Raw genomic sequence first — 24,485 nt, forward strand, 5'->3', positions numbered from 1 at the left:
ATTCTGTTAGGGGGAAGCGCTGTAGCAGGAAAACTCTCCTGCACTAGCATGCCTGTAAGGATGTTAGGAGTTTCCCTCTGTGGGACTTCTTATTGCAGTGTTATTTATTTGTTTGCTTGCTTGCTTGAGATAGGGTCTCACTATGTAGCTCTGGCTGTCCTGGAATTCACTGAGTAGATCAGGGTGGTCTCAAACTCACAAGAGATCCACCTGCTTCTGCCTCCTGAACCCTGGGATGGAAAGCTTGTTCCACTGTGCCTACCTTGTTGTAGTGTTCTTCAATGGCTTTAGAAGTGAGTTTCATTTAATCCTAGTTGGTCGGTTGCTGCAGCTCTCGGCATTTCCGGACTCCATCAGTAGTAAGTACCATGGGACCATATCTCTCGCTCACTTAGGAAGTTTCTTTTGTAGGATCTGGCGGTTTTCTGAGAGTTCATGGAACCGGTATCTTCCATAATCAGTGCTCCTTCTGACCCCTTTGGCCTGGAGTTCTAGGCCAAATGGACCCCAGATGCAGTATTCCAGAACCCAGCTCCTCCATCTGTTCCTGTGGGTCCCTTGTCCTAATTAGCTTTGTCAGTTGTACACAGCGTTAAGTCATTTGAGGAACTTCCCAGATCAAATGGTCCTGTGGGTGTATCTATGTTGAAATGTCTTGACGATTAGTCGATGTTGGAGGTCCTATCCCACTGTGGGCAGCACCACTCTCTGTACAGGTGGCCCTGGGCTATCTAGAAAGCTAGCTAAGGGTAGGCCTGTGGGAGAGTGAGCCACGAAGCAGGGTTCCTCTGGCCTTTCTACTTCAAGTTCCTGCTCGAGTTCTTGCCCTAACTTCCCACGATAATGACTGTGACCTATAAGCTGAAAGAAGCCCTGTCCTCTCCTAACTTGCCTGTGGTCAGTGTTGAATCACAGCAACAGAGGGGGAACGAGAACATCCTTTGTGCCCCATGTTTGTCCAGAGCACTGGGTCCTAGGCCAGTGTCCCCAAGCCAGCTGCTCCCTCTGTTTCTACTGCACCCTTCTCCTCTGCCCAGAGCTCCGGGACCCCAGAACCCTGTCCAGTACCCTGAGCCCATTTGCCTCTGGTTCTCCTGTGAATGTGTAAGGACAGAAGTGATTTCATGTTGACACCGGACTGACATCATCTCTGGCCATCACACACCTTTATTCTTTGTCTTCCTCAGACAAGGGCGGTCCTAGGAATCCATCTACTCTCCCTCCAAACTACTCGGCCAGTCTTCAGCTGCTTGGTTGCCCATGTAGCTCTCAGGCAGGCGCCTCGCATGCTCTGGCTCAGGACAGGAAGCCACCCACCACTAGCCTTTTGTAAGGCTCACCACCTCTCTGCTGATTTTCTTACAACACCGCCCACAGGATTTCACATGCCTCCAGTTGTCCTCGAACTCACTACGGAGCTGAGGGTGACTTTGAACTTCTGGTCCTCTAGCCTTCACCTCCCAAGTGCTAGGATTACAGTTATAGGTCACCATACCCTGCCCAAATTGCCTTTTGTTTCCTCCTTTGCCATGTGCTTTTCATTCTTCATGGGGACATGTATGAAGTAGTGACTTTCCTATCACAGAACCCAGGTCCAAAGAAGTAGGGGCTTTGTTCCGCCTCTGTGTAATGCCACAGTTCCCAAGGGAATCTTCAGGGAAGGGCAACCCAGACCTCACAGGACGAGCGGCCTGCTGATCTTCATCACTTCCTGGGTTGGGCTAGCACTTGCCTAGTGGAGGGTGGAGATTGAGGGTGGCTCTAGTGTAGAGTTCTAGTAGCTACTGGGGTAGGACTTTCTGGGGAGGCCTTTGCATAAGGTCGCACCACAAGACTTGGCGAGGGTACCTGCCCAAAGCTCCAGTGAATACCAGGAGCTAGAGGAGACCTCCTTAGGGCTGTGAAGTAACCATGGTAACCATGACGAGCTCTTCCACCTCCAGGCGCTCTTATTCTTGCCCTGCCTGGACTGGTGGTACAGTCCCAGGGGGCCGGCAGCTACAGTGACCAGGGGTCTCCTCATTTGCTGGCTGCCAGATCGAGGGGAGGGATCAGCTGTGCTAGGCACTGAAAGCACTGAGATACAACATTCAAATCTGTCTTTCCGAGGGCAGGCCCCACAGGACCTGGGCCAGCTGGTTGTTTATCAGAGACAGGGCCCTAAGAGGAAGGGCTAAGAGGTGAGAAGATAAAGATGGTAGGAAAAAGCTGGGGTTAGGAGGTCTTGTACAAGCTTATGATTTAGTACAGCATTAGCCAGGCGGTGGTGGCACATACCTTTAATCCCAGCACTCAGGGAGGCAGAGGCAGGTGGATCTCTGAGTTCGAGGCCAGCCTGGTTCACAGAGTGAGTTCCAGGACAGCCAAGGTTACACAGTGAAATCCTGTCTCCAGAAACCAAAAAAAGAAAAAAGAAAAAGGAAAAGCAAATAGAAGTACAGAGTCTTATAAGTTTTTTTTTTTGTTTTGGTTTTGGTTTTGGGTTTTTTTGTTTTGTTTTGTTTTGTTTTTCGAGACAGGGTTTCTCTGTAGCTTTAGAGCCTGTCCTGGAACTAGCTCTTGTAGACCAGGCTGGCCTTGAACTCACAGAGAACCGCCCGCCTCTGCCTCCTGAGTGCTGGGATTAAAGACATGCATCACCACCGCCCAGGTTTAAGGGGAGAAGTGCCAGCAAAAACTACGATATATATATATATATATATATATATATATATATATATATATATATATATGAATGACTAAGTCATGAAAAGCTAATCAAGTAATTTTGCACAAGGGGAATATGGGCTATCTCAAGGACAGCAGAGACTGAACACGCAGATGGCCTTGGGGATAATAACCTTAGCCCCTTAGGATGGGACGAAGCCACAGCTCCCTCAAGGCCCTGGCCTGTGCTATGCACAGTCTAGGTTTCAGACAAGAAGCTTTGCTCCTTCTCCAAACATCAGGGCCTCAGGGAAAGCCTTAGACTGGTCTAGCCCCTGACGCCCACGATCTGCTCCAGTTACACAAAAGGAAACTAAGGCAGAAAGAACTAAACAGGCTTGGCTCTTTCGGGTTTCTATGACGCTGGTCTCACTAAAGCCCACAGAACTCGCCAGGCAGGGCTTCCCCTGTGCTGATACCCACACAGAGGCTGGCAGGAGCTCAGTGCCAGGCTCTGCTCACCCGGAGCTTGGCCTTCACCTGTCTACCTTCCAAGCTCACATCACTGTCATTGTCTGGAGTCCTCTGTGGGGCAGAGGGGGCCCAGGTGGAGACGGTTGCTCTCAACAGCTCTCAGTTCTTGAGGGCTCAGCACCCGGAACAAAGCTACCCCGGCCACCACCCACTTCCTGTGGCCAAGGTCAGGGCAGGGCAGTGTGGTCTGTGGGTTGGTCCTCTAACCAAGTTGAACACTCTCTCTCTCTCTCTCTCTCTCTCTCTCTCTCTCTCTCTCTCTGTGTGTGTGTGTGTGTGTGTGTGTGTGATGCATATGTGCATGCGTGTGAGTATTCGCATAGGTATAATGAGACACTCAGCCCTGTATCCTGCTGTTGCTTGGAACTTCAGTTTCCCCATTTGAAGAACTAAGTTTGAATACTAACTGTCATGACTGTTTGCAGGGGTATACCTGTGGGGGTCTCTCCCCAAAGCATCATGTCTGTACCCTAGAAGGTCTCTTCCCCACTCTCCACCCATGGCAGCCATGGCCTCAGAAAGGGGACTTTGCTGAGGCTGACTGGATTGCAGTGTCTGCATGCAGATCTTAGGGACGTGTGCCAGGTCCCAGGTTAGCCAAGGGAGCTGGTGGGCCATGTGTGTCACCCCTAGCAGTGTCCAAGGAACTCTGGGGTCGAGGATGCAGAAGCAGGATCAAATATAGCTGCCTCAGCTTGAGCTGGGTGCCCCGGGACTGGAAGATGCGGAAACATTCAGAGCTGGGATGGGTCCCGTGTAGCTTGAAGTCCACTCCCAGCCTTGCTATAATCTGCTAAACTCAGAAAGCCAGGGAGGAAGTCTTACTTTTCCTTATATGGGGCAGAGTGGGCTTTCATTTAACATCTCTGGACCCTGGAGGCAATCTTTCTGGGGTCACAGGTCACTTTTTAGAAGGGTCAGAAATGGGGATACACAGGGCCCCCAAATGGGGTGGCCCTAGAGGGTGTTATTACTATCACAGACTTCAGCATGGATGCTGGTCTTCAGGGAACAAAGGTGATGTCAAGGACCGTGAGCTGGGGCACCCAGTACTCTGAGGCCATACAAGGCACTAAGCTAGCCTCAAAGCACTGACCTGACAACACTGTCCCCATCCTCACTCGGGCTCCTCAGAGGCTCAGCCTTTCCCTGCAGAGGAGCTGGTCATGGCTTGGGAAGGCATGTTGATTTTTGTTTCTGACAACACGGGCCCTGGTCATGTCTCTTCCTGCCTGCCTGCCACAGATCCCCGTGTCTTCGGAACTCACACACAGGGGCCACCCAACCCAGAACATCACAGGTCCCACGGGCTGAGTCCTGACCTCTCTGGATCCTTCCAGGGAACAGAGGGCAACAGTAAGGATCTAGGAGAATGACAATCCTGCCAATGCTCAGCTATAAGGAAGGAAGTCACATCCCAGGCTGCTCAGCATGCCCAGTCCCCTGATGGGCTCCCTATTAGTTCAAGGCCATCAGGATCATTGCTTATAAGCAGGATAGGGTGCTGTGGTCCAGAAACACGGCAGCAGGTGGCCAGCAGTTGGGTAGTCCAGGCTGTGGATGAGCTCAGTGAAGCCTATTCTCCACTGCCAGGCACTGGTATTCCAATAGGGTCCCCAGTTCTAGCTCCACCAGGGCAAGACTAGAATCAAAGCTCCAAGAAGTATCTGAGACAACCAGAGACAGGCAGTCTCTGTGAGTCAGCTCAACCCTGCTCCACAAGTAAGTACTCCAAGTTAATGGTTCTGACTGGGCCCAGTTCTGCTGTCTGGGTCAACCAGGTCTGTGGGCTAAGCTCACTGTGGCCTTGGAATACACTGGTGTTACAGGACTGCCCTGGGCAGTGTAAGCCACTGCACTTGTATGGCAGAGATGGGGCTGTATGTGGCATGCCTCTCTCTCTCCTTCATCTCCTCCCTCCCTCCTCTGTATGAGTGTGTGTACTTGCCCACCTCCTTCCCTCCTCTGTGTGTGTGTGTGTGTGTGTGTGTGTGTGTGCGCGCGCGCACATGCGCACACACACACACACACACACACACACACACACACACACACACACACACGCATGCATGCTCATGGTATCCCCACAGAGGCTGGCTGCCTGCTATTTTAGGTACCTGGCCACCTGAGCCAGTATTCAGGCCTCCACATCCCTCCCTGTGGTAACTGAGTGGACTCATCCCCATGAGCCTTGAGAGCTATCTGTGCTGGCCCTGCCTGGTTCTCACACCCTGTGGCAGCAGGACAAGAGGCCAGCAAGAAAGAAGTCCTCAGGGGATCAGCCTGAAGTCACCTAGTCCTTCTCTCCACAGGACATGCTGGGCCCACACTTACTGCTGCTGGCCTTAGCTGGACTCCTCTCCCTGGGATCTGGTGAGTTCTGTGGAGTTGTCCCTACATATGACATTCCCATACGGCAGGCCCACCTCATGTGCCCTTGAGCATAAGTTCCCAGGTGGCTGAGGAAGGGCCGTCCTCTGGGAGTAAGTCTCAGGATGACTTTGGTTCCCTATAACAGGAGATGGGAGATGGGGTCCCCGCGCTAGTCAGAATTGCTACTCCAGAGCGCTACTCTGAATCCCATTGGGGTGACTCAGAGCCCTTCCCAGGCCACATAAAGCTGTGGACACTAGCCTGCACCCTCCCCAGAGCCTTGTCTAGCTTTGCCTCTACCCCCACTTTTGAGGACAACCAGAATGGGCTCAGGGTCCTCATCCAGCCTGTCTGTCTCCCCAGTCACATCCCAGGAGTGTACCAAGTACAAAGTCAGCAACTGTCGGGACTGTGTCCAGTCGGCGCCTGGCTGCGCGTGGTGCCAGAAGCTGGTAAGAGCGGTGTGGGTCTTCTGACAGAGTCTAAGCTGCCCTTGTCACTACCTCTACTTCTCTTAAGCTGGAGACACTAGGGCGATCTCCTTAGGACGTAGCAGGGGTGACTCAGTAGAGAAGGCTCTAGAAGGGAGATGAATGTACTGTGGTCACCCAAGCTGACCCAGGTACATAGGGGAGGACAGTCCAGCTTCACAATATGAACGAAGAGCAGAAGGAGGTGAAGGCCCACAGTCAGGCATGGTGGGAACGTTTCGCCCTTGAATGGCAGTCCCTCAGTTCAGCTGCCCCCCCATAGAGGGCTCTCCCATGGGACATACCCTCCTCCCAGGCTCCCCAAGCTGCTGACCCCACAGGGCAACCCACATGTTACTCTTTCTCCTCGGTTGTCTGATCCTTTCTAGTGGAGGCTACAGACAGGCAGCCCCTGTCCCTTCTTTTTCACAGGTCTTTGAGAATAAGGTATTTACTTTTAAAAGCCACTGAGTGTGTTTTTATAAAAACATGCGACTGCAGTCATTCTTCTGTTGCTGCCCTAAAAACACCTGACAAAAGCAACTGAAGGAAGGAAGGGTTTGCTTTGGCTCACGGCTAGAGAGGACAGCCTGTCATGGCGAGGAAGTTGAGGCAGTGGGGGTGTGTGTGGGGGGAGACAGCCGGTCACATCCCGTCCACAGTCAGGAAGCCAAGTGATGAATGCCCACGCTCAACTCCCTTCCTCCTCTCTCTTCAGCCCAGGACCCAAACCCATGGGTCAATGCCACCCACACTGGGCAGGTCGTCCCACTTCAAAGAGCACAGTCACCCCACCCCTTCACAGTGTGCCTGGAGCCTTGCCTGTTGGGAGATTCCAAAGCCTGTCAAACTGAGGACCCACACAAACCATCACAGGCCCATGTTCATGTTTGATCCTGTTACCAAACTCAGGAGACCCCTATCAACCCACTGGGCAGGCCGTATGCCAATCTTGCCAAATGTTCATCTTTTTCCTGGCTGCTGTAACCTGTGGACACGCAGGATGTCATTTTACTTGCCTTATATCCAGAACAGTCCCAGCTTTCTCCATCTTCACATGCCTGTCCTGTTTAGAATGAGTGGAGCCACCAGTGTAGAATGTCCCTTGGTGCCCCCCACCAGCCCAGCATGTCCTCTGCTGTACACTGGGGGCACCAGACAGTGACTCATCCTTTGCGGCCTACGAGAGGCACACGTGGTGCCCTCATCAGTGGGTCCTACGTCCCTGCACAAGTGATGCTTGTTAAGAAGCCAGACTTCTCCTCACTTCCTGTGTCCCCTCCCAGTGAGCGACAGGCTCATCCGTGAGGTGCTCTCAGGTTGCTAGGATTCACTAAGTCTGAGACCTTGCAGGCTGTCCACTGGCGACCCAGGCCAGCTCTGTTACCACTGTAGTGACTGTAAATGGTTCTCTGTCTCTCTCTCTCTCTGTCTGTCTCTCTCTCTCCCCCTTTTCCCCCCCTTCCCCCTTTCTCTCCCCAGCCCCCACTGATGGACCTGCAGCTCTTTATTCTGCCCATATCACTATTCTTATCACTATTATTTTTCCAATCTGAAGTTCAAGCTGTCCACGTCAGGCCCCCGGGCCCCTCTAAGCTGTTCTCAGTGTCATTCATTTGACTTTTTTTGTGATTGTTGTTGTTTTGATCATTTTTGTCTTGTTCTGAGAACTTTTATACTTGGGACTGATAAGCTCTGTTAACTCTACTCTGACCTCCCCTACCCTGGCCCAAGAGTTAGAGTTACAGAAGGCTCCTAGGCCTTAGTGAGAAGTGGGCTCCCAGCATTCTCTGTGACTTTCCTCACCCTCTCCTTCCCAGAAGGCTTTTGACTTCTGTCTCTAGCAACCATGTCCGCCAGAGACAGCTTCAGAGCAGAGGCCTGGTGTTGCAGCCTCTATCCCGTGACGGAGGGAGGCGGTGCAAGCCTGGACAAGCCATTCTCGCAGGGGCTGGCTTTTCTCTCCTTCTCTTGAGCCGTTTTATTAGTCTGAAATGAACAGTCGGGCCGCTTTTTCTACGAGGATTACGCGTTTGCTTCACTTCTCTCTATTCTTGCTGATCGTCTGTGCTCCTTGAGGACTTGAGACGCAGCTCTGAAAGCCAGCATGGAGCAGAGGCAAAGGGGAGTCTTCCGCGTTTCTGAGTCGTTCTTCTGGCTTTACCCTCTGTGGGCAAACAGGCCGTCCCAGTGTTTGTTGGTGCTTTGCAGTTGAGCCAGACCCACTTTGGATGCAACAGGCTCCAGCACAGGACCAAAAACAACCAAATACTTCCTTGTCAAATCCAGGAGGCTTTTGAAGGGACACGGTGGTCAAGATGAAGGAGCCCCAGGCTCTCCACTCCCCTCACCAACTCGCTTCCCTATGAACTGCGAGAAACTTGACCCCAAGCTCTGCTGTGAGTCTCAGCAAGGGCCGTCACGTTGGCTAAAAGAGCACCTGTGTTCTCTTGGGAGGCAGCAGCTCCCTGGACAAAGGCCCTGCTGAAGAACGGCTAGAGGGCTCTGGCCAGCCCTTGAGCTTGAGGCTACCGATCAGCATTTTGGCTGAAGGTAGAGAACCCCAAGTCTTTGCTGATAGAGTAAGTGTCCGAAAGATAGAGAAAAGTCGATAGTCTATGCTTCTGGTGACCTGGAACTCTCCGGAAGACTTGGAGCTGTCCGGGTGACCTAGGTTGTCTGGGAGTCTGGTTTTCCTTAGATGACTGCCCCGTCCCACAAGGATCTCTAACTGAAGTTTCGAGGGCAGGTTAGGAGGAAAGGGGGCCGGACCCCATGGTTCCAGCACTATGCCTTCTGCCTGACCCCTCCTCTAGAACTTCACTGGGCCAGGGGAGCCCGACTCCTTGCGCTGTGACACACGGGAACAACTGCAGCAGAAGGGTTGTCCAGCCGATGACATCATGGAACCCAGGAGCCTTGCTGTGCCTCAGTACGACCCACCGGGGGAGCGGAAGCAGCTCTTTCCACAAAAAGTGACGCTTTACTTGCGACCAGGTAGGTTTGGACTCGGCTGGGATGGGCCGGGTGTACAAGGAAGGCATCCAGGAGGGCAGCCTGCGTGACCTGTCAGGGCTGACGGATGGGTAATGTCTCTGGGTTGGACAGTGAACTGGGCTGGTTGATGAGCCTCTTGTGACAGAAGTCTGAGCTCTAGAGCTACTGAAAGGGTTCCACGCATGAAAGTGCTTGCCACCAAGCCTGGTGACCTGAGTTCAATTCTCCAGGACCCAAAGGGTGAAAAGAGAAAACCAACTCCTGGAAGTAGTTATCTGACTTCCATGTGCAGAACATGGTGCGTACAAGCCACCCTCCCATAAATAAGCAAAACTGTAATTTTTAAAAAAGTTACTTCAGCTGGGCTGTGGTGGTGCATGCCTTTAATCCCAGCACTCAGGAGGCCGAGGCAGTGGATCTCTGTGAACTTGAGACCAGCCTGATCTACAGAGCGGAGTTCCAGGACAGCCAAGGTTACACTAAGAAACCCTTTCACACACACACACACACACACACACACACACACACACACACACACAAAGTTACTTCAAAGTCTGAGCTCTGCCCTGGGTGGATTCACTCAACCCCACTGTCTGCCCTGGGTGTCTCTCTTAGCAGTGTGCTCTGTGCCTCATTGAAAAGGGGAAGCAAACCGTTCAGAAATCAGCATGCATTTCCACTCTCAAAGGCTCAGGCACTCGGCACAGTGAGCACACTGATTAAGTCTTATAGACCTGCTTAAACCAGGCTTGCCCCAGGCATGCTTGACCGGGTTGGAGGCAGTGAAGTGAGCACAGGAGGGACAAGAGACATGCTGCGGGCAGACTCGATGTCACAAGGGGGATCAGCAGATTGCCCTGAGAGCCGCTGGGTGGGGACCCCAGAGGCTCGTCCTGGTTTCTTTTCTGTTGCTGTGATAAAACACCTTGACTAAAGGCAACTTAGTGGGAAAGAGGGTTGTTTTCAGCTCACAGTTTCAGCTCACGGCTTATGTTTCAGGGAAGACTTAGGCAGCAGGAACTTGAAGCTCACATAACATCCACAGCCAAGAACAGAGAGAAATGACAGCTTGCTTAGCGCTAGGCTCACTTCCTCTATTTTTAACAAGACCAGGGTGCCCAACCGGGGAATTTTACCGCCCACCCAGGCTGGGTCTTCTCACATCAATGAAGTCAGTCCACCATAATTGCCCAAGATACACCCACGGGCCAACCTGATCTCCACAGTCCTTCAGTGGGATTCTTCCCACGTGGTTTTACTCTGTGCCCAGGCTAAGCAGTGCCCAGATCTAGTTGGTGTCTGACGGGCAGGTTGACAGGACAAGGTAGCGAGGAAGTAGAGCATGAAAGGAGGCAGAGAGGTGGCTTTGGGTGGTCAGCCTGGCGACATCAGAGAACAGAGCTTGTCCCATGAGCTCTTGTGAGTTGACACAAGGCCTTCTGCTCTGGGACCTCTGCCCCTGCCCCTGTCCTTCTGACCCCTGAAGGGCCATTCTGGCGTTCTCACCTTCCTGAGCAGAAAAGTTCTAGCTGGCACAGGTGCAGCCCCTCCTAGTGGGAAGAGAGGGTGGCTCTCTGGACCTTCTTTGTAAAAATGTTAATCCTTTGGTTGGTTGGGTTCCACCCTGCTGGTCTGAATGGCAGCACCACAGACTGGATGGTTAGGCTTCCAACTCATGAATTTGCACGGCACACATTCTCCACATGCAGGCATTCTTGTACTTAGAGAGAGCCCACTTATCTGAACCCAAATCTGCCCGTCCTGTGTCCTGGCCCCAGGCCCATAGTAAAGGGGAGGCAATAGGAATCTAGGGACTAGGTGAGGGCTGACAGACCACAGCCAGGCTCAAAAGTGTCCCTTGCTCTCTTCTGACAGGGCAGGCAGCTGCATTCAACGTGACTTTCCAGCGGGCCAAGGGTTACCCCATTGATCTGTACTACCTCATGGATCTCTCCTACTCCATGCTAGATGACCTCAACAATGTCAAGAAGCTGGGCGGCGACCTGTTGCGGGCGCTCAATGAGATCACTGAGTCAGGTCGCATTGGTGAGGCCCCGCAGTGCATACGTGCTTCTCAACCTTGGGAACACCCTGCGGCTGCACAGAAGCTGGGGAGCTGCATATGCATCGCTTATGTTGCCAGAGTCAGCCCTGCATCTCTACCACAGCCACATCTGGTCACAGGCTGCTAAGACCTGTGGACTCCTCCAACCTTTCTCTCTTTCTTCTTTATATTTTGATGTTTAAAAGACAGCAGTACCGCAGTGCTGATTTCTGAAAAGTGTGTCTGACTTACAGTAACCACACCATCAATAGAGTAGTGGAAGCAAACTTCAGGGCCAGTCTCAGGGCAAGGGTCAAAGGGTGAAGGTTGCAGCACTGGCCAGCACCAGCAAGCTCACCAAAAACGTGGGACAAGGGAACAGCACTTTGGCCTCATTGTCTATGTGTGAGGATGCCCACACGCACACTGGAACGCAGGATGCAAGCAAGCTATAGTCTTGTGTGCTCACACACTCACACATGTCCAGGATCCCATACACAAACATATTTGCATGTCTGTGTACATGCCTAGTCACACATGTGTGCCTGTAGGCCTGCATACACAAGACCACATGTATATATCTACATGTACTCACATGCAAACACTCATGATCACACATGTACATGACTGCCACATACCTGTACATGTTTGTACATGACTTCGCAGGTTCTCGTGTACACATGACTACACACATGCTTGCACCCTTACCCCACTGGGAATTTCACTGATCTGCCTGGAGCCCTGCTTGCTGCCTCGTCCCCGTAACTCCAGCCTCATGCTGTATATTCTTCAGGCTTCAGGTCCTCCCTGTCCTGCCTAAGGGTCTGCCTTCGGTCTCTGTCCCCTGTTCCCCCGCCTCATGCCATGTACCCCTCAGGCTTTGGGTCTTTCGTGGACAAGACTGTGCTGCCCTTTGTCAACACACATCCGGAGAAGCTGAAGAACCCGTGTCCCAACAAGGAGAAGGCCTGCCAGCCCCCGTTTGCCTTTCGGCATGTGCTCAAGCTAACCGACAACTCCAACCAGTTTCAGACAGAGGTCGGCAAGCAATTGATTTCCGGAAACCTGGACGCCCCTGAAGGTGGACTGGATGCCATAATGCAAGTTGCTGCGTGCCCGGTGAGATCACTGTCCCTGGTCAGCTCTCCCAATTTCCTCAAACGCAGGAGCTCCACCAGCGTTGTGGGGCCACTTGCTCTGGTTGGTGGGCCTCTTCAGGGACTTCACCCCATCTGGCCCCATGTTGTCACCCCGGGTCTTGGAAGGGCAGCCTCCATGCCCCAGGTCCCTCCAAGCCAGATCAGAGAGCAAAGGCTGAGTGGCAACATAGCCCTGAAAAATACATTTCAGCCTTAACTGATAACCCTTAAGCTCTCCTGAGAGCCAGGGTGCCCAGCAGCGGGTCTTCAGAGTGAGGACTGTCCTTAGCTCCGTGTCTCCTCATCTACACCCCGGCCTGTCAGTTCCAGACTATGCTTATAATGTCATCATTGCAGAAAGCCAATCCCGCCCCAGCCTGGCTCTCAGTACTCAGCCTTGTTGGGCTCATGCTGTGGGCACACACATTCTACATGTGTGTTGGACCATGGGACAAAGCCCAGGCAGGTGCTGCATGTGTGTGCTCCTTCCCTTGTTCCAGGCACTCAGCTCCCCTATGGACATCCCTTGGTCCCCTCTTTAGTGGTTGGGAGGTGTTTGCCTTTTAGTGGACGCTGCTGTGTATCTTTCTCCTTCACAATTGTCACTGGGGTCCAGTTCCAGGTCTGAAGAATGTTTATCTCTTTAGATTCAGATGTGTTTCAGCTCTCACCTCACAGTCCTACAGGGCATGCTGGGAGCTATTGGCTTAGGCACTTCCTGGGCACTGGGTGGGCACTCTCTCTCTGGGTGGGGGTCTGTGTCTGGCTCTGTCTCTCCTCTCCTCCTCTTCTTCTTCTTCTTCTTCTTCTTCTTCTTCTTCTTCTTCTTCTTCTTCTTCTTCTTCTTCTTCTCTCTCTCTCTCTCTCTCTCTCTCTCTCTCTCTCTCTCTCTCTCTCTCTCTCTGTCTCTGGAGTGCCTAGCAGGGAAACCAAGGCAGGTAACCTCTGGCTGCCTTCTTCCCCAGGAGGAAATTGGTTGGCGCAACGTCACGAGGCTCCTGGTGTTTGCCACAGATGATGGCTTCCACTTTGCTGGTGATGGGAAGCTTGGCGCCATCCTGACGCCCAATGACGGCCGCTGCCACTTGGAAGATAACTTGTACAAGAGGAGCAATGAGTTCGTGAGTACTCTGCCTGCCTTGGCCCATCCCAGCGCCATTCAGGAATGGCAAGAGAACAAGGTGAAAACAGGGTCGTGGGCTGGAGAGATGGCTCAGTGGTTAAGAGCATTGACTGTTCTTCCAAAGGTCCTGAGTTCAATTCCCAGCAATTAGATGGTGGCTCACAACCATCTGTAGTGAGGCCTGGTGCCCTCTTCAGGCATGCAGGCATACAGACAGACAGATACTGCATACATAATAAATAAGTAGAAAAAGAAAACAGGGTCACATGCCTAGGTGATGCCAGCAGAACCCAAACTCTTCCTAACACAAATAACAAATCACAGAGGAGTTCCCAGAGACCCTGGTGACCTAATGAGATTCCTGGTCACATCGGCCTGGAAAGCAGTCCTGGTCCTGGTCCTCACAGTAGAAACCCTGACACAGCACCCCACCCCATCCATCTCACCGCCTCTATGCATGCCTGCTCTGCCCGTAATGACCCTGTCAGGGCTCCAGGTCCCATCTCTGAACACTCATTCCTTTTCTAAAGTATCATGAAGAATTTTTGCACCCCTGTACTGCAGGGACCACCTGAAACACACTGATGTGGAGTTGCTGGCAGATAGAATCTGGGGGTACTGACCCCCAGGCAGGAGCAGGGGTATCTTATGTCCGTTTGCCATGCCCCTAAAGTTGAATGTCATGCCCATTTGCTGTACATCATGGTGGTGAGGAGTGGGGTCTAAAATCTAGCCCTAGTGGAAACCCAGGTACTTCCCTGGTGCCTACACAGCAGCTCCTCAGGACGCTGCCTGCATTCCAGCTGCCCTTAGCACCCAGAGAGGTAACTCCTAGGAGCGTTGCTTACCTGACACTGACCAAGAGAACTATCACAATTGTCAGGCTTCTCTTCTTGTATTTATTTCAAAGTAGTTGGTTTCCTGTCAATCCTGTCACACCGAGTAAGGCCTGCCCTGAGCAAGTGGCAATGCCCTGTCAGCCTGGACGCTTGCTCTCCCAAGGTGTCCTGGAAGATTTGTCTGACAAGATGTCCCCTTTCTCCAGGACTACCCATCGGTGGGCCAGCTGGCACACAAGCTTTCCGAGAGCAACATCCAGCCTATCTTCGCAGTAACCAAGAAGATGGTGAAAACCTATGAGGTAAGCAGAGCCTTGTGCAATGTGGGCAACAGGCCCCCTCAGCTGTGAGTGACAAGCCAGGCCCTGCCCAATATTGCCTCAGTTCTGCTTTCCGTGTTGGCCTGTGGGTGGTCAGCCTGGCCACTGACCACAGCTTTCTGGGTGTGAACATCCTGGTGGAGGAAGTTGAGGCCGCCACTGGGCTACACAGTGTCCATGTCTTTCTGCAGCGCTGCTTGCTCTTTTTGTCTCTTCTGAAACAAATCAGCCTGGAACTGCTTCTCTCTCCTTCCCCTCCTCCCCTCTTTCTTCAGCTCAAAGAGAAGCCCCCTTTGAATAATCAACATTCAGATGGAGCCAAACTCACAAGTTGGGACCCCTCCTTCCTCCACGTGTTGATTAGCAACAAGCCTCCCCAAAGCACCTCAACAAGCAGAAGCCAAAACCAAAGCAAACAGGATCTTGGGTTTGCCATTGGCTTTGAAACAGTTGGTCCGTCCTCCTGGGGAGGACGCAGCCATCCTTGCTCCTTGTAGAGGCAGGCCTGATGACACCAGGCTTTGCATCCTGAGAGCTCTCTCTGGTGGCCTCTAGAGGAAGGCAAAGTCCCACTCTTGTCAGGACACCCTTCAGTTTGTACAGCGGGAATGTCACTTCCATCCCTTCATCTCTTAAGACAGTAGTAGTTGGAGCCAGTGGTGTCAGAGCCAGAAGCGGCTGTTTCTGACGGTCGGGGTGGCTCCCTGTAGCCCCTCAAATGCTCCTTGAGGCTCATCCTGTGTTTCTGCTGCTGCTGCTATCATGCCGTGTGTGTCCTGCTTTGGAAAGGCAGCTGAGGAGCTGAGGTAAAATCCTCCAAGGATGCGTTCACACAGGCAAGATTCTCAGGTGTTGTCAGGCTCCTAAGCCTCCTCCCTGGCTTACGATTTGCTGGACAGGCCAGCAGAATTAAGCAAAGTCACTAGACTCCCAGTGAGTTTGCCACAGTGTCGAGGTAAAGTCGGTAGAGATAAGAAAGAAAAGGCGAAATCTAGGAGCAAGATGGGGCTCAAGCTTCCGTGGCCCCTCCCCTTTCAGGGTTAATCTCTCAGTTGACCAGGACCCCCAGCCCCTCCTGAGAATGACTGGATCCTTTGTGGGTTGTCCTCTCCTCACAGAGCTGTAGCAGGTCCTGACTCTTTTAAGGAGTGGCATGGGTCGCGTTGCAGAAGACACCGTGGTGATGGGGGAGAAATCTGCAGACAGGGGACTTGAGTCCCAAGCCTACCACCGGCTAGGCTTTGATGGTTGAATTAGACGGGGCTCTCTGGAGGAACCGAATTGACAGAATATTGTACAAGGTGACCCGTTAGAATGCCTTGCAACCCCTAAAAGCTGAATTGTGCCACCATAGCTGACTGCCCTCTCAAAAGCCTGAGAGATTGGTAGTTGCCCAGTTAATGAAACTGGATGCCCAGCCTGGTACGGAAGGACTGAAGAATTCCTGGAAAGTCGCTGCTCTTTGGTCCACAATGAAAGATGCCTTGTTGTGATGTTGGTGAAGGACGGCAACAGTGCAACGGGGTAGATGCGCTCGCAAGAAGCAAAGGCAGACACAGAGCTGGCAGAGGGTGCTGCCCACTCTGCAGGAGAGTCTTCCTCTTTCAATTAACCCTTCCCGGAGGCTTATCCAAAGGAATATCTTAGTTGACTCCAGGCTCAAGCCAGTTGACAATCAAGAATAGGCACAGCAGGGGTCACGGGCCCTCCCAACCTTCTGCCCCTTAGGTGATGGTCAAGAATATAGGGATGGTGAGGGTGGTCCACACTGGACCCTCCTCCTGTCCAAGCCTGGTCCCTGTGCCTGCGCAAATGAAGCGGGTTGCAGAGCCCAGAGACGGTTGATGACTCGGTTATGGTGGACTCTTGGAAGGGACAGACTTCATTCCAGAGACTCAAGGAAGGCTACTGAGCCTGCGTGGCTTGGTCATCAGCTCTGTGGAGGCGTGTAGGAGGCGAATGACCAGGTGCTGCTCATGAAATATAACACGGCCATGAACACTAGGGGAGATGTGAAGAAAATGCAGGATGTCCATCGTTTGAAGGCTCCGTCTGACCAGCCTCCTCTGGGCAGCTGACTTGTGCTGCTGCAGCTGCTTGACACCGGGTTATGTGGCAGTCACTATTAAATGAGAGCTCTGAAACCCATTGAACTGGTCAGGGCTTACCGCTTCCTGTGATCTCACCACATTGTACTGTTATCTGCATGCTGATGTGGTAGGAATACTGTCCTGTGGTGAGGCAGGCATGTGCTCCCAGCTCGGAGATGCTATCAGATTGAAGTGTCCACTGGAGACATTCGCACCCAGGAGTGTAACCTCCACTCAGGACTTTGGAGCTGGTCTTTCTCCCTCCTCCCTCTTTCCTTCCTTGTCTCCCTTCCTCTCTCTCTCTCTCTCTCTCTCTCTCTCTCTCTCTCTCTCTCCCTTTCTTTTGGAGGGAAGGTATCTCTACACAATCCTGGCTATCTTGGAACTCGCTTTGTAGATCAGGCTGACCTTGAACTCACAGAATTCTGCCCGCCTCTGCCTCCCAAGCGCTGGGATTAAAGGCGTGCACCACCATCTGGCTTTCGCCCCTTTCTAGGTCTGAATTTGAGATTAAACCTGTGCTAGGAATGCTGTGCTGCTGGTCCACAGCCTCAGCCCTCTCCTCACTTTCTCTTCTGAGACAGTCTGACTGAGTAACCCCGGCAGGCTCTGAGCTTGTCATCCCCCTGCCTCAGCCTCCCAAGTATCTGGAATGAGAGTCCTGGCACACCAGACCAGCCAAGGGCTTGCTGCTCCTCAGCTGGGATGAGAGGCTGTGACACAGGCTGCCGCACACAGCAGGCCTGGCTCCTCAGGGCTTGCGCCCAGAATCTGTTATTGGCATTCAGCAGCACACCATTGACTTATGGAGGAATGTCATGTGAGCCAAGCTCGTGAGCAAGGGAGGCCGTGGGCATCCATTCCAAGCCTCATGGCTGGGGAGGGGCCTGTTGCACCGTGTGCCAGCTTGATCTTCTTTCTCATCAACAGAAGCTCACAGAGATCATCCCCAAGTCGGCGGTGGGGGAATTGTCCGATGATTCCAGCAACGTGGTGCAGCTCATCAAGAACGCCTATTATGTGAGTCTCCGGCAGAGCCGGGCAGTCTGACAAGGCCGCCGTGGGTCAGCGGATGAGTGGCAGGGGAGGTCACCTTATCATGTTGGGGTTCCTCCTGGGTTCCTCATAGCGTCTGGATGGGAATGGCAGGGAGAAAAAAAGGAGCACAAAGAGAGATGTGCCAGCCTCTACCCATGACTTTGGGTCCTTTTGGGGCATGGCTGACCTTACTAGATTCTGCCTGCTAGTTCCTGAAACACCCATGGCAGGCCCTTCTTACTGAGGCTCTTCCCTGCTAGCTGACATGGAATAGTGGGGAATGGATGGCTGGTGAAGGCAGAATGATGCCTCTCACAGTGGGGGAGACCCCAGAAATCATCACTGTGGCCTCGGGCCTTGAGCTAGAGCGCCTCTTTTTTTTTTAAGATTTTTAAAAATATTTATTTACAATATTCTGTCTGCCTATATGCCTGCAGTCCAGAAGAGGGTATCAGACCTCATGACAGATGGTTGTGAGCCACCATGTGGTTGCTGGGAATTAAACTCAGGACCTTTGGAAGAGCAGGCAATGCTCTTAACCGCTGAGCCATCTCTCCAACCCCGGCAGTTTGTTTAAGTGCACTCAGATTTGCTTCCTTCAGAGGCCCAGGGTCCCGGTGAACACCAGTGTGCACCAAACACACCATCCAGACCCCAACCAGTCGCAGAAATCTACTCCCAGTGGCAGGTGTCCCCGAAGTTCTGACCTGCATCCCGGTTGCTGAATGTCTCAAAGGCTAACAGCACCTACTGTGTGGGAGGCCCTTCAATACCACTGTGGGGGCTGGAGAGCAAGCCTGGGGCCAGGCTGGGAAACCCTGTTTCCTTCTCCAGCCTTGTGAGCCTCAGAAGCCCCAAGCAGACTCCCGTGCCTAACCACTGCCCAGTCATGTCTAGCTCTGTCTTTACAGGGATGGCTTGGGTGACGCCATCATTGCCCACCCACCAAATGCCACCTGTTCTCCTTCTTCTATCTGTGTCTCGTCTCTCACATCCCCTCAGCAATCTATCGTTCCTCCTCTGCTAACCCGGGGGTTCGACAGTGAAGGGATAGTCCTCACAGGGCTCATGGCTGGTAGCCTGTCTCAGAGCAAACCCGTGGCCTCAGTCTGCTGTCCCATCCTGACACAATCACTGAGCTCCCAGTAGGTGTTTGTGTCATCAGCTGGTGTGCAGAAGTATGAGAAGGGAGATGGCCAGGGGGGCAGGGATGAATGGACACGTCACCTCTGAGCATGACTGCTCTCTGCCCACAGAAACTCTCCTCCAGGGTCTTCCTAGACCACAGCACCCTCCCCGACACCCTGAAAGTTACCTACGACTCGTTCTGCAGTAACGGAGCATCAAGCATAGGCAAGCCCCGAGGGGACTGTGACGGTGTGCAGATCAACAACCCGGTGAGCCCGGCCTGCAGGGGCACCTGGGGTTCCCGCATCAGCATGCTGGAGGGGTCTGGGGAGATCTTGGTGACCCACTCCCAGTGAGAGCTGGGAGGCAAAGGAAGATCACAGGGATAAGCAAGGGAAGAGACCACTGATGGATGACTAGCAGCCTGCCTTTTTTTCCCTTTATACACCGGCGAGGAGGCTAGATGTGATATCAGGGAAAGGGTACAGGGAGGGTGCGGGGACGTGGTCTCAGCTGCAGGTTCCTGCCTTCAGCTGCAGGTTCGCGCCTATCAATGTAATGAATGCCTGCAAATCTCTAGAGTGGCCCTGGGTAGACTGGCGGGCATGGAACGACAGCGCCCTCTGGGGGCAACTTCTGGATATGCACAACTGGACAAGTGTCTGGTTGGGATACCTGAGAGGCTCAGTCAGGGGACAAGAGCAGAGCCATTACCCTGGTCACCCACAGTCCTGAACTGAACTCCACCACTCTCTTATAGGTCACCTTCCAGGTAAAGGTCACAGCTTCAGAGTGCATCCAGGAGCAGTCCTTTATCATCCGGGCACTGGGCTTCACGGATACAGTGACTGTGAAGGTCCTTCCCCAGTGTGAATGCCAGTGCCGGGACCAGAGTCGGCAGCAGGGTCTCTGTAGAGGCAAAGGTTCCATGGAGTGTGGCATCTGCAGGTGAGAAGTGTGCACGTGGCTCATGGTCCATCGGTCCTCAGGGAAAATGTCTGCAGATGAAGTGGGGTTGGCCAGCCCATAACATATAGAGCGTCGTCGCACATGGGTCACCCCACAGCATGCTAGTCCATGAAGCAGGTGTCTGTAGGTGGTATGGACAGCTCACCCAGGAAGTAGATGGCCTGCAAGTACTCCCACATGCTAGCTCTCTGACTCAGAGCAATCAGGCTAACGGCATGTAGCTAGAGTATCACTGGACCAGGCGGCTGCTCCTGGCAGCCTGGGCCCTAAAGTCATCCTGGGAACACGAGCCTCAGTTCAGGATGCAATTGAGGAGGAAGGGCACAGTGTGCCTAGTGGAGAGGCTGTAGTTGGTGGCCTGGGTGCCAGTCATCCTCTCCCAACTGCTTCCCCAGTTTCTGATCTTTGGGGTGCTCTATCCCACACCCCAGGCCCACACTGCTATACACCACCTCCCAGATACTCTATGATAGTGGTGGTTCTGGTGGTCACCCCCTGACCAAGTGGCACCTTGCTCTGGTCCTGAGTGTGCCACCCTAGGTGACCTCTCTGCAAAGCTGAGCTAACTTGACTGGAGGATTGGGTGATTGGTGAGTGAATTCTGCGGCTTCCTCCTGCAGGAGGACACAGTGGGATGGGTCAGGGTCGGCTAACGAAGCTCTTGCCTCACTGAGCTGTGTACAGAGTCCCCATGTTCTTCTTTACCTACTTCAGTGGTGAGGCACTGCTACCATGTCCCCACCAGACCCCGTTTCCAGGTCTAGGTTAGCAGGGACAGAAACTGGTTCCTTAGGACAGTCCGTGGAGACAACGCTCAGGAAGCTCCCAGATGCACCTGCCAGAGGTGCTGTTAGTGTTAGTTAGTGTGCCCGCTGCTGTGAAGAGACACCATGTCCACGTCAGCTCCTACAAAGGAAAACATTGAATTGGGTGGCTTACAGTTCAGAGATTCAGTCCATTATCATTGTGGCAGGACACGATGGCACGCTGGAGTAGGAGCTGAGACTTCTACATCTTGACCCATGGGCAACAGGAAGGGGTATGTCTCACTGGGTGTGGCTTGAGCATATATATATATATGAGCCATCCAAGCCCCCCTCCACAGTGACACACTTCCTCCATCAAGACCACACCTGCTCCAATAAGGCCACACCTCCTAATAGTGCCACTCCCTTTGGGGGGGGCATTTTCTTTCAAACCACCCCAGGGTATCATGCTTATAGGACAGTCACCTATATCCCCACAGGGACTTCCTTGCCTGGGACATGGCACATGCTCAGGAGACCTTTGGAAGCAGGCGTGGTGTGCCATACATTACAGGTGTTTGGATGAGTTCTGGATCAGGTAGGGCAGGAGGTGTCTTCATGCCGAGGGAGGACCTAAACACACACACCCCTCCCCTATTGCACCAGGTGTGAATCCGGCTACATTGGGAAAAACTGTGAGTGCCAGACACGGGGCCGAAGCAGCCAGGAACTGGAAGGAAGCTGCCGGAAGGACAACAGCTCCATCGTGTGTTCAGGGCTGGGGGACTGCATCTGTGGGCAGTGTGTGTGCCACACCAGTGACGTCCCCAACAAAGTGATCTTCGGGCAGTACTGCGAGTGTGACAACGTCAACTGTGAACGATACGATGGCCAGGTCTGCGGAGGCCCACGTGAGTGTCAGGGGCTACAGGTAGCCGTTTGTACCGCTTGCACCAGGAGACATTAAGTGGGGCACTGGGGACGGACAGGTGGGCAGACGAGCAAGCCTTCCCTGCCTGTTTCTGTGTCTGCAAGGGTCAGCATTGTCCTGGGAAGGCCATGGAGGTGACAGTCCCCTTCTGACCCAAGAGCTTTTCAGGCACAACGCGGCGGTCCCGTCTGGCTCAATGATGGCCGTGTTGCTAGAGGTGCAGGACAAGAAGGCATCCCTGGCCTCTGAGTTTTTGCCCCAATGTCCTTCCATGGTTCTCTGGAGCCATGTGAGGAGGGTTAACTAGAAGTAATTAACGGTCCTCCTAGCAAGGCGGTATCAGGCTAGGGAGCAGGATGGCTCCCTGTTCCTAGTCACCCGCAGGCAACAAGTCCCGGTGACCTCGGTTGTTTTCCAGTGAGGGGCTCCTGCTCCTGTGGCCAGTGCAGTTGCAAGGAGGGCTTCGAGGGCTCTGCCTGCCAGTGCCGCAGGTCCACGGAGGGCTGTCTGAATACTCGGCTGGTGGAGTGTCATGGCCGTGGCCGGTGTCGTTGCAACAGATGCGAGTGTGTTGGGAATTACCAACCACCGCTGTGTGAGGATTGTCCTGGCTGCCCCTCGCCCTGTGGCGAGCCCAAGTACATGTGAGTGTCTCCATGGCCCATATTGGTCTCACCGTTGGACAACCCGGGAGTCCCCCAGGGACACAACTGTACCATAGTTCTCAGCAGGATTCACCAAGCCCGGTGTCCCTGCCACCACCTACCTCCTTGCATGCCTACAGGAGTCTTAGCTTCACAGGGGGTCTAGGCCCCTTCAGTCTTTGAACCAGGTTTCCCTAACCCTACACCTAACCCTAACCCTTCCAGACTCTCTTAGAAACACATTATCCCCCATCACTCCCATTGCACTGAGACCTGAGAGCTCCCCACACCCCCCACCTGAGACTGCCTGGTATGCAGACAGCCAGACTCCTTTCACGCCACGTATCAGTCACACCTGCATTTCCTAAATCATTCCGGCCACCTCGTATAGCGCTACAGCATGGTCCAGCCGTGCATCCTCACATACCAGTGACATCCTCACACACACCTGGACATCCCGGCACACCCGTGTGTTTTCATTATTCACAAACCTTGATGCGCCGGCGCACCCTTCCACAGCCGTGCATCTCTGCACACCCACGCACCCCGACAGACCTGCGCATGCTTGCGGATCAACAGGCCACATCACACCTCATGCCCTAACAGCCTCTCAACACCCACTCCACCCCACTCCTCCGCAGCTCTTGTGCCGAGTGCCGGAAGTTCGATAAGGGCCCCTTTGAGAAGAACTGTAGCGTGGAGTGTGCCAATGTGACGCTGCAGCTCACCCCTTTGAAGGGAAAACTCTGCAAGGAGCGAGACTCGGAGGGTTGCTGGATGACCTACACCATGCAGCAGAAGGACGGCATAGACATTTACGACATCCATGTGGAGGACAACCGAGGTGCGGCTGAGCGGTGCCCGGGACATGACATGATCAGGTCTAGGTTGAACGCAGTGACGAGAACTCTGACCACGAGGTCTCTGCAGCGAGAGGACTATAGAGAAAATGTCTCTCTTCTGCGGGGGCAAGACAGGCCCGGCAGCAGGAGGAGAGCCACCCAAGATACCTGCGCAGGGCAACATTGTGGGACAGGCTGCCAGCCATCCCCTTTTCTTGTCCTACGGCCTCTCTTTCACTCTGCTCTCCTTCCCTGGCCCCGCGTGAGATGAATAGCGGGTGGCGTTTCCTGGCGGTAGCTCCAACCGTCTGTGAGAGGTCACCCAGGCTTTCCTCATGTTGGCCCCTGACCTGGCCTCCCCTTCTCTGTGAACAAGAGCCAGGTCAAGTGACCTTTTTGTATCATTTGGAAGCACGGGGCCTGGTCTCATTTCTGGTAGGGGTGAGGTTAAATTCCGTCCTCTACTCATGAGATGCACAGAGGGTGATCCTCCTGTGGCAGGAATAGATATAGAGCACTGGCTGCCGGAGGGAGGGGCTGACATCTTTGGTTTTGTGCTTTCTCCCTAGAATGTGTGGAAGGCCCCAATGTGGCTGCCATCGTAGGGGGCACCGTGTTACTCGTCGTGCTGATTGGTGTCCTTCTCCTGGTCATCTGGAAGGCCCTGACCCACCTGACTGACCTCAGGGAGTACAGGCGCTTTGAGAAGGAGAAGCTCAAGTCCCAGTGGAACAATGTGAGTGGTCTCGCTTGGGGGACCCACATGGCACACACAAGCTCTCTTTCCTCTTTGACCTCTCACGGGGAGCAATTGGCACATTCGCTACCCCAGCCGTGCTTGGGAGACCCACATAGAGTGTCTTTCCCATCTCTTACTCTCACAGTGGGACTGCGGCTGTTCTGGACTAATGACACATCCCTTGCCCCAGCAGCTTAGCCTGCAGGCTCCCAGTGTTGTGGTGTGCAGACTTAGCCTGAGCCTCGGGCCCTAGGAAGGCTCCCTGTCTTGGTTGGTTCCTCAGAGTGACCTCTACTGATCTGGCTGGTGGCTTCTTAGAATCTTGATACGCTCCCTGTCCTGACAAGAGCATGTTTGGTTCCTCCTAGGACAACCCCCTCTTCAAGAGTGCTACCACAACTGTCATGAACCCTAAGTTTGCTGAAAGCTAGGGCACGAGCTGTCAGGATCAACCAGATGAGACCCTGAGACCATGCCTCCTCCCCTCTGCAATCGTGATGTGGCTTACAGCTCACCACAGCACTTCCAAGGATCCAAAGGCCCACTCTGTTTCTTCTCACCTTTTACGTCAAAGCTGCGAGGCTTGCCACAAACTCACCCTCTCACAGGCACAATCTTGTCACCACAGAGCCTTAAGGATGTCCCAAGGTTCTGCACACATTTCCTTATATAAAGGAAGACCACAGTCTCAGTAAAGGTGCCACAGACTTATTTATATTTAACCTTGTCAGGGTATGAAACCACATCCCATTTTTTTAATATTGTTAACACATCAACCGTTGTATTATATATGGGTGTGAAACTATATCCCACATATTATATTGTAACTGTATGTGTAAAAATAATAAAGCTTCCATCCATGCTGTCCACAGA

The 24,485-nt window shown here is 53.3% G+C and overlaps 1 protein-coding gene across 1 annotated transcript in view; it reads left to right on the plus strand.

Moving 5' to 3' along the window:
* Itgb2 (integrin subunit beta 2) overlaps positions 1–24,485 on the plus strand; it is a 29,431-nt gene extending 4,946 nt beyond the window's left edge. Inside the window, exons 2-16 of the mRNA XM_087898282.1 lie at positions 5,493–5,553; positions 5,917–6,005; positions 8,840–9,020; positions 10,896–11,066; positions 11,942–12,183; positions 13,169–13,324; positions 14,372–14,467; positions 17,506–17,595; positions 18,870–19,010; positions 19,502–19,689; positions 21,123–21,367; positions 21,806–22,031; positions 22,673–22,875; positions 23,443–23,609; positions 23,981–24,485. Of these exons, the coding sequence (XP_087754408.1) occupies positions 5,496–5,553; positions 5,917–6,005; positions 8,840–9,020; positions 10,896–11,066; positions 11,942–12,183; positions 13,169–13,324; positions 14,372–14,467; positions 17,506–17,595; positions 18,870–19,010; positions 19,502–19,689; positions 21,123–21,367; positions 21,806–22,031; positions 22,673–22,875; positions 23,443–23,609; positions 23,981–24,043 (2,316 nt within the window). The 5' untranslated portion in view covers positions 5,493–5,495 and the 3' untranslated portion in view covers positions 24,044–24,485. The remainder of the gene's footprint in view (positions 1–5,492; positions 5,554–5,916; positions 6,006–8,839; positions 9,021–10,895; positions 11,067–11,941; positions 12,184–13,168; positions 13,325–14,371; positions 14,468–17,505; positions 17,596–18,869; positions 19,011–19,501; positions 19,690–21,122; positions 21,368–21,805; positions 22,032–22,672; positions 22,876–23,442; positions 23,610–23,980) is intronic.

The sequence above is a fragment of the Myodes glareolus genome, chromosome 18, assembly GCF_982192425.1.
Source record: "Myodes glareolus chromosome 18, mMyoGla1.1, whole genome shotgun sequence".
In the NCBI taxonomy this organism is placed as follows: Eukaryota; Metazoa; Chordata; class Mammalia; order Rodentia; family Cricetidae; genus Myodes; species Myodes glareolus.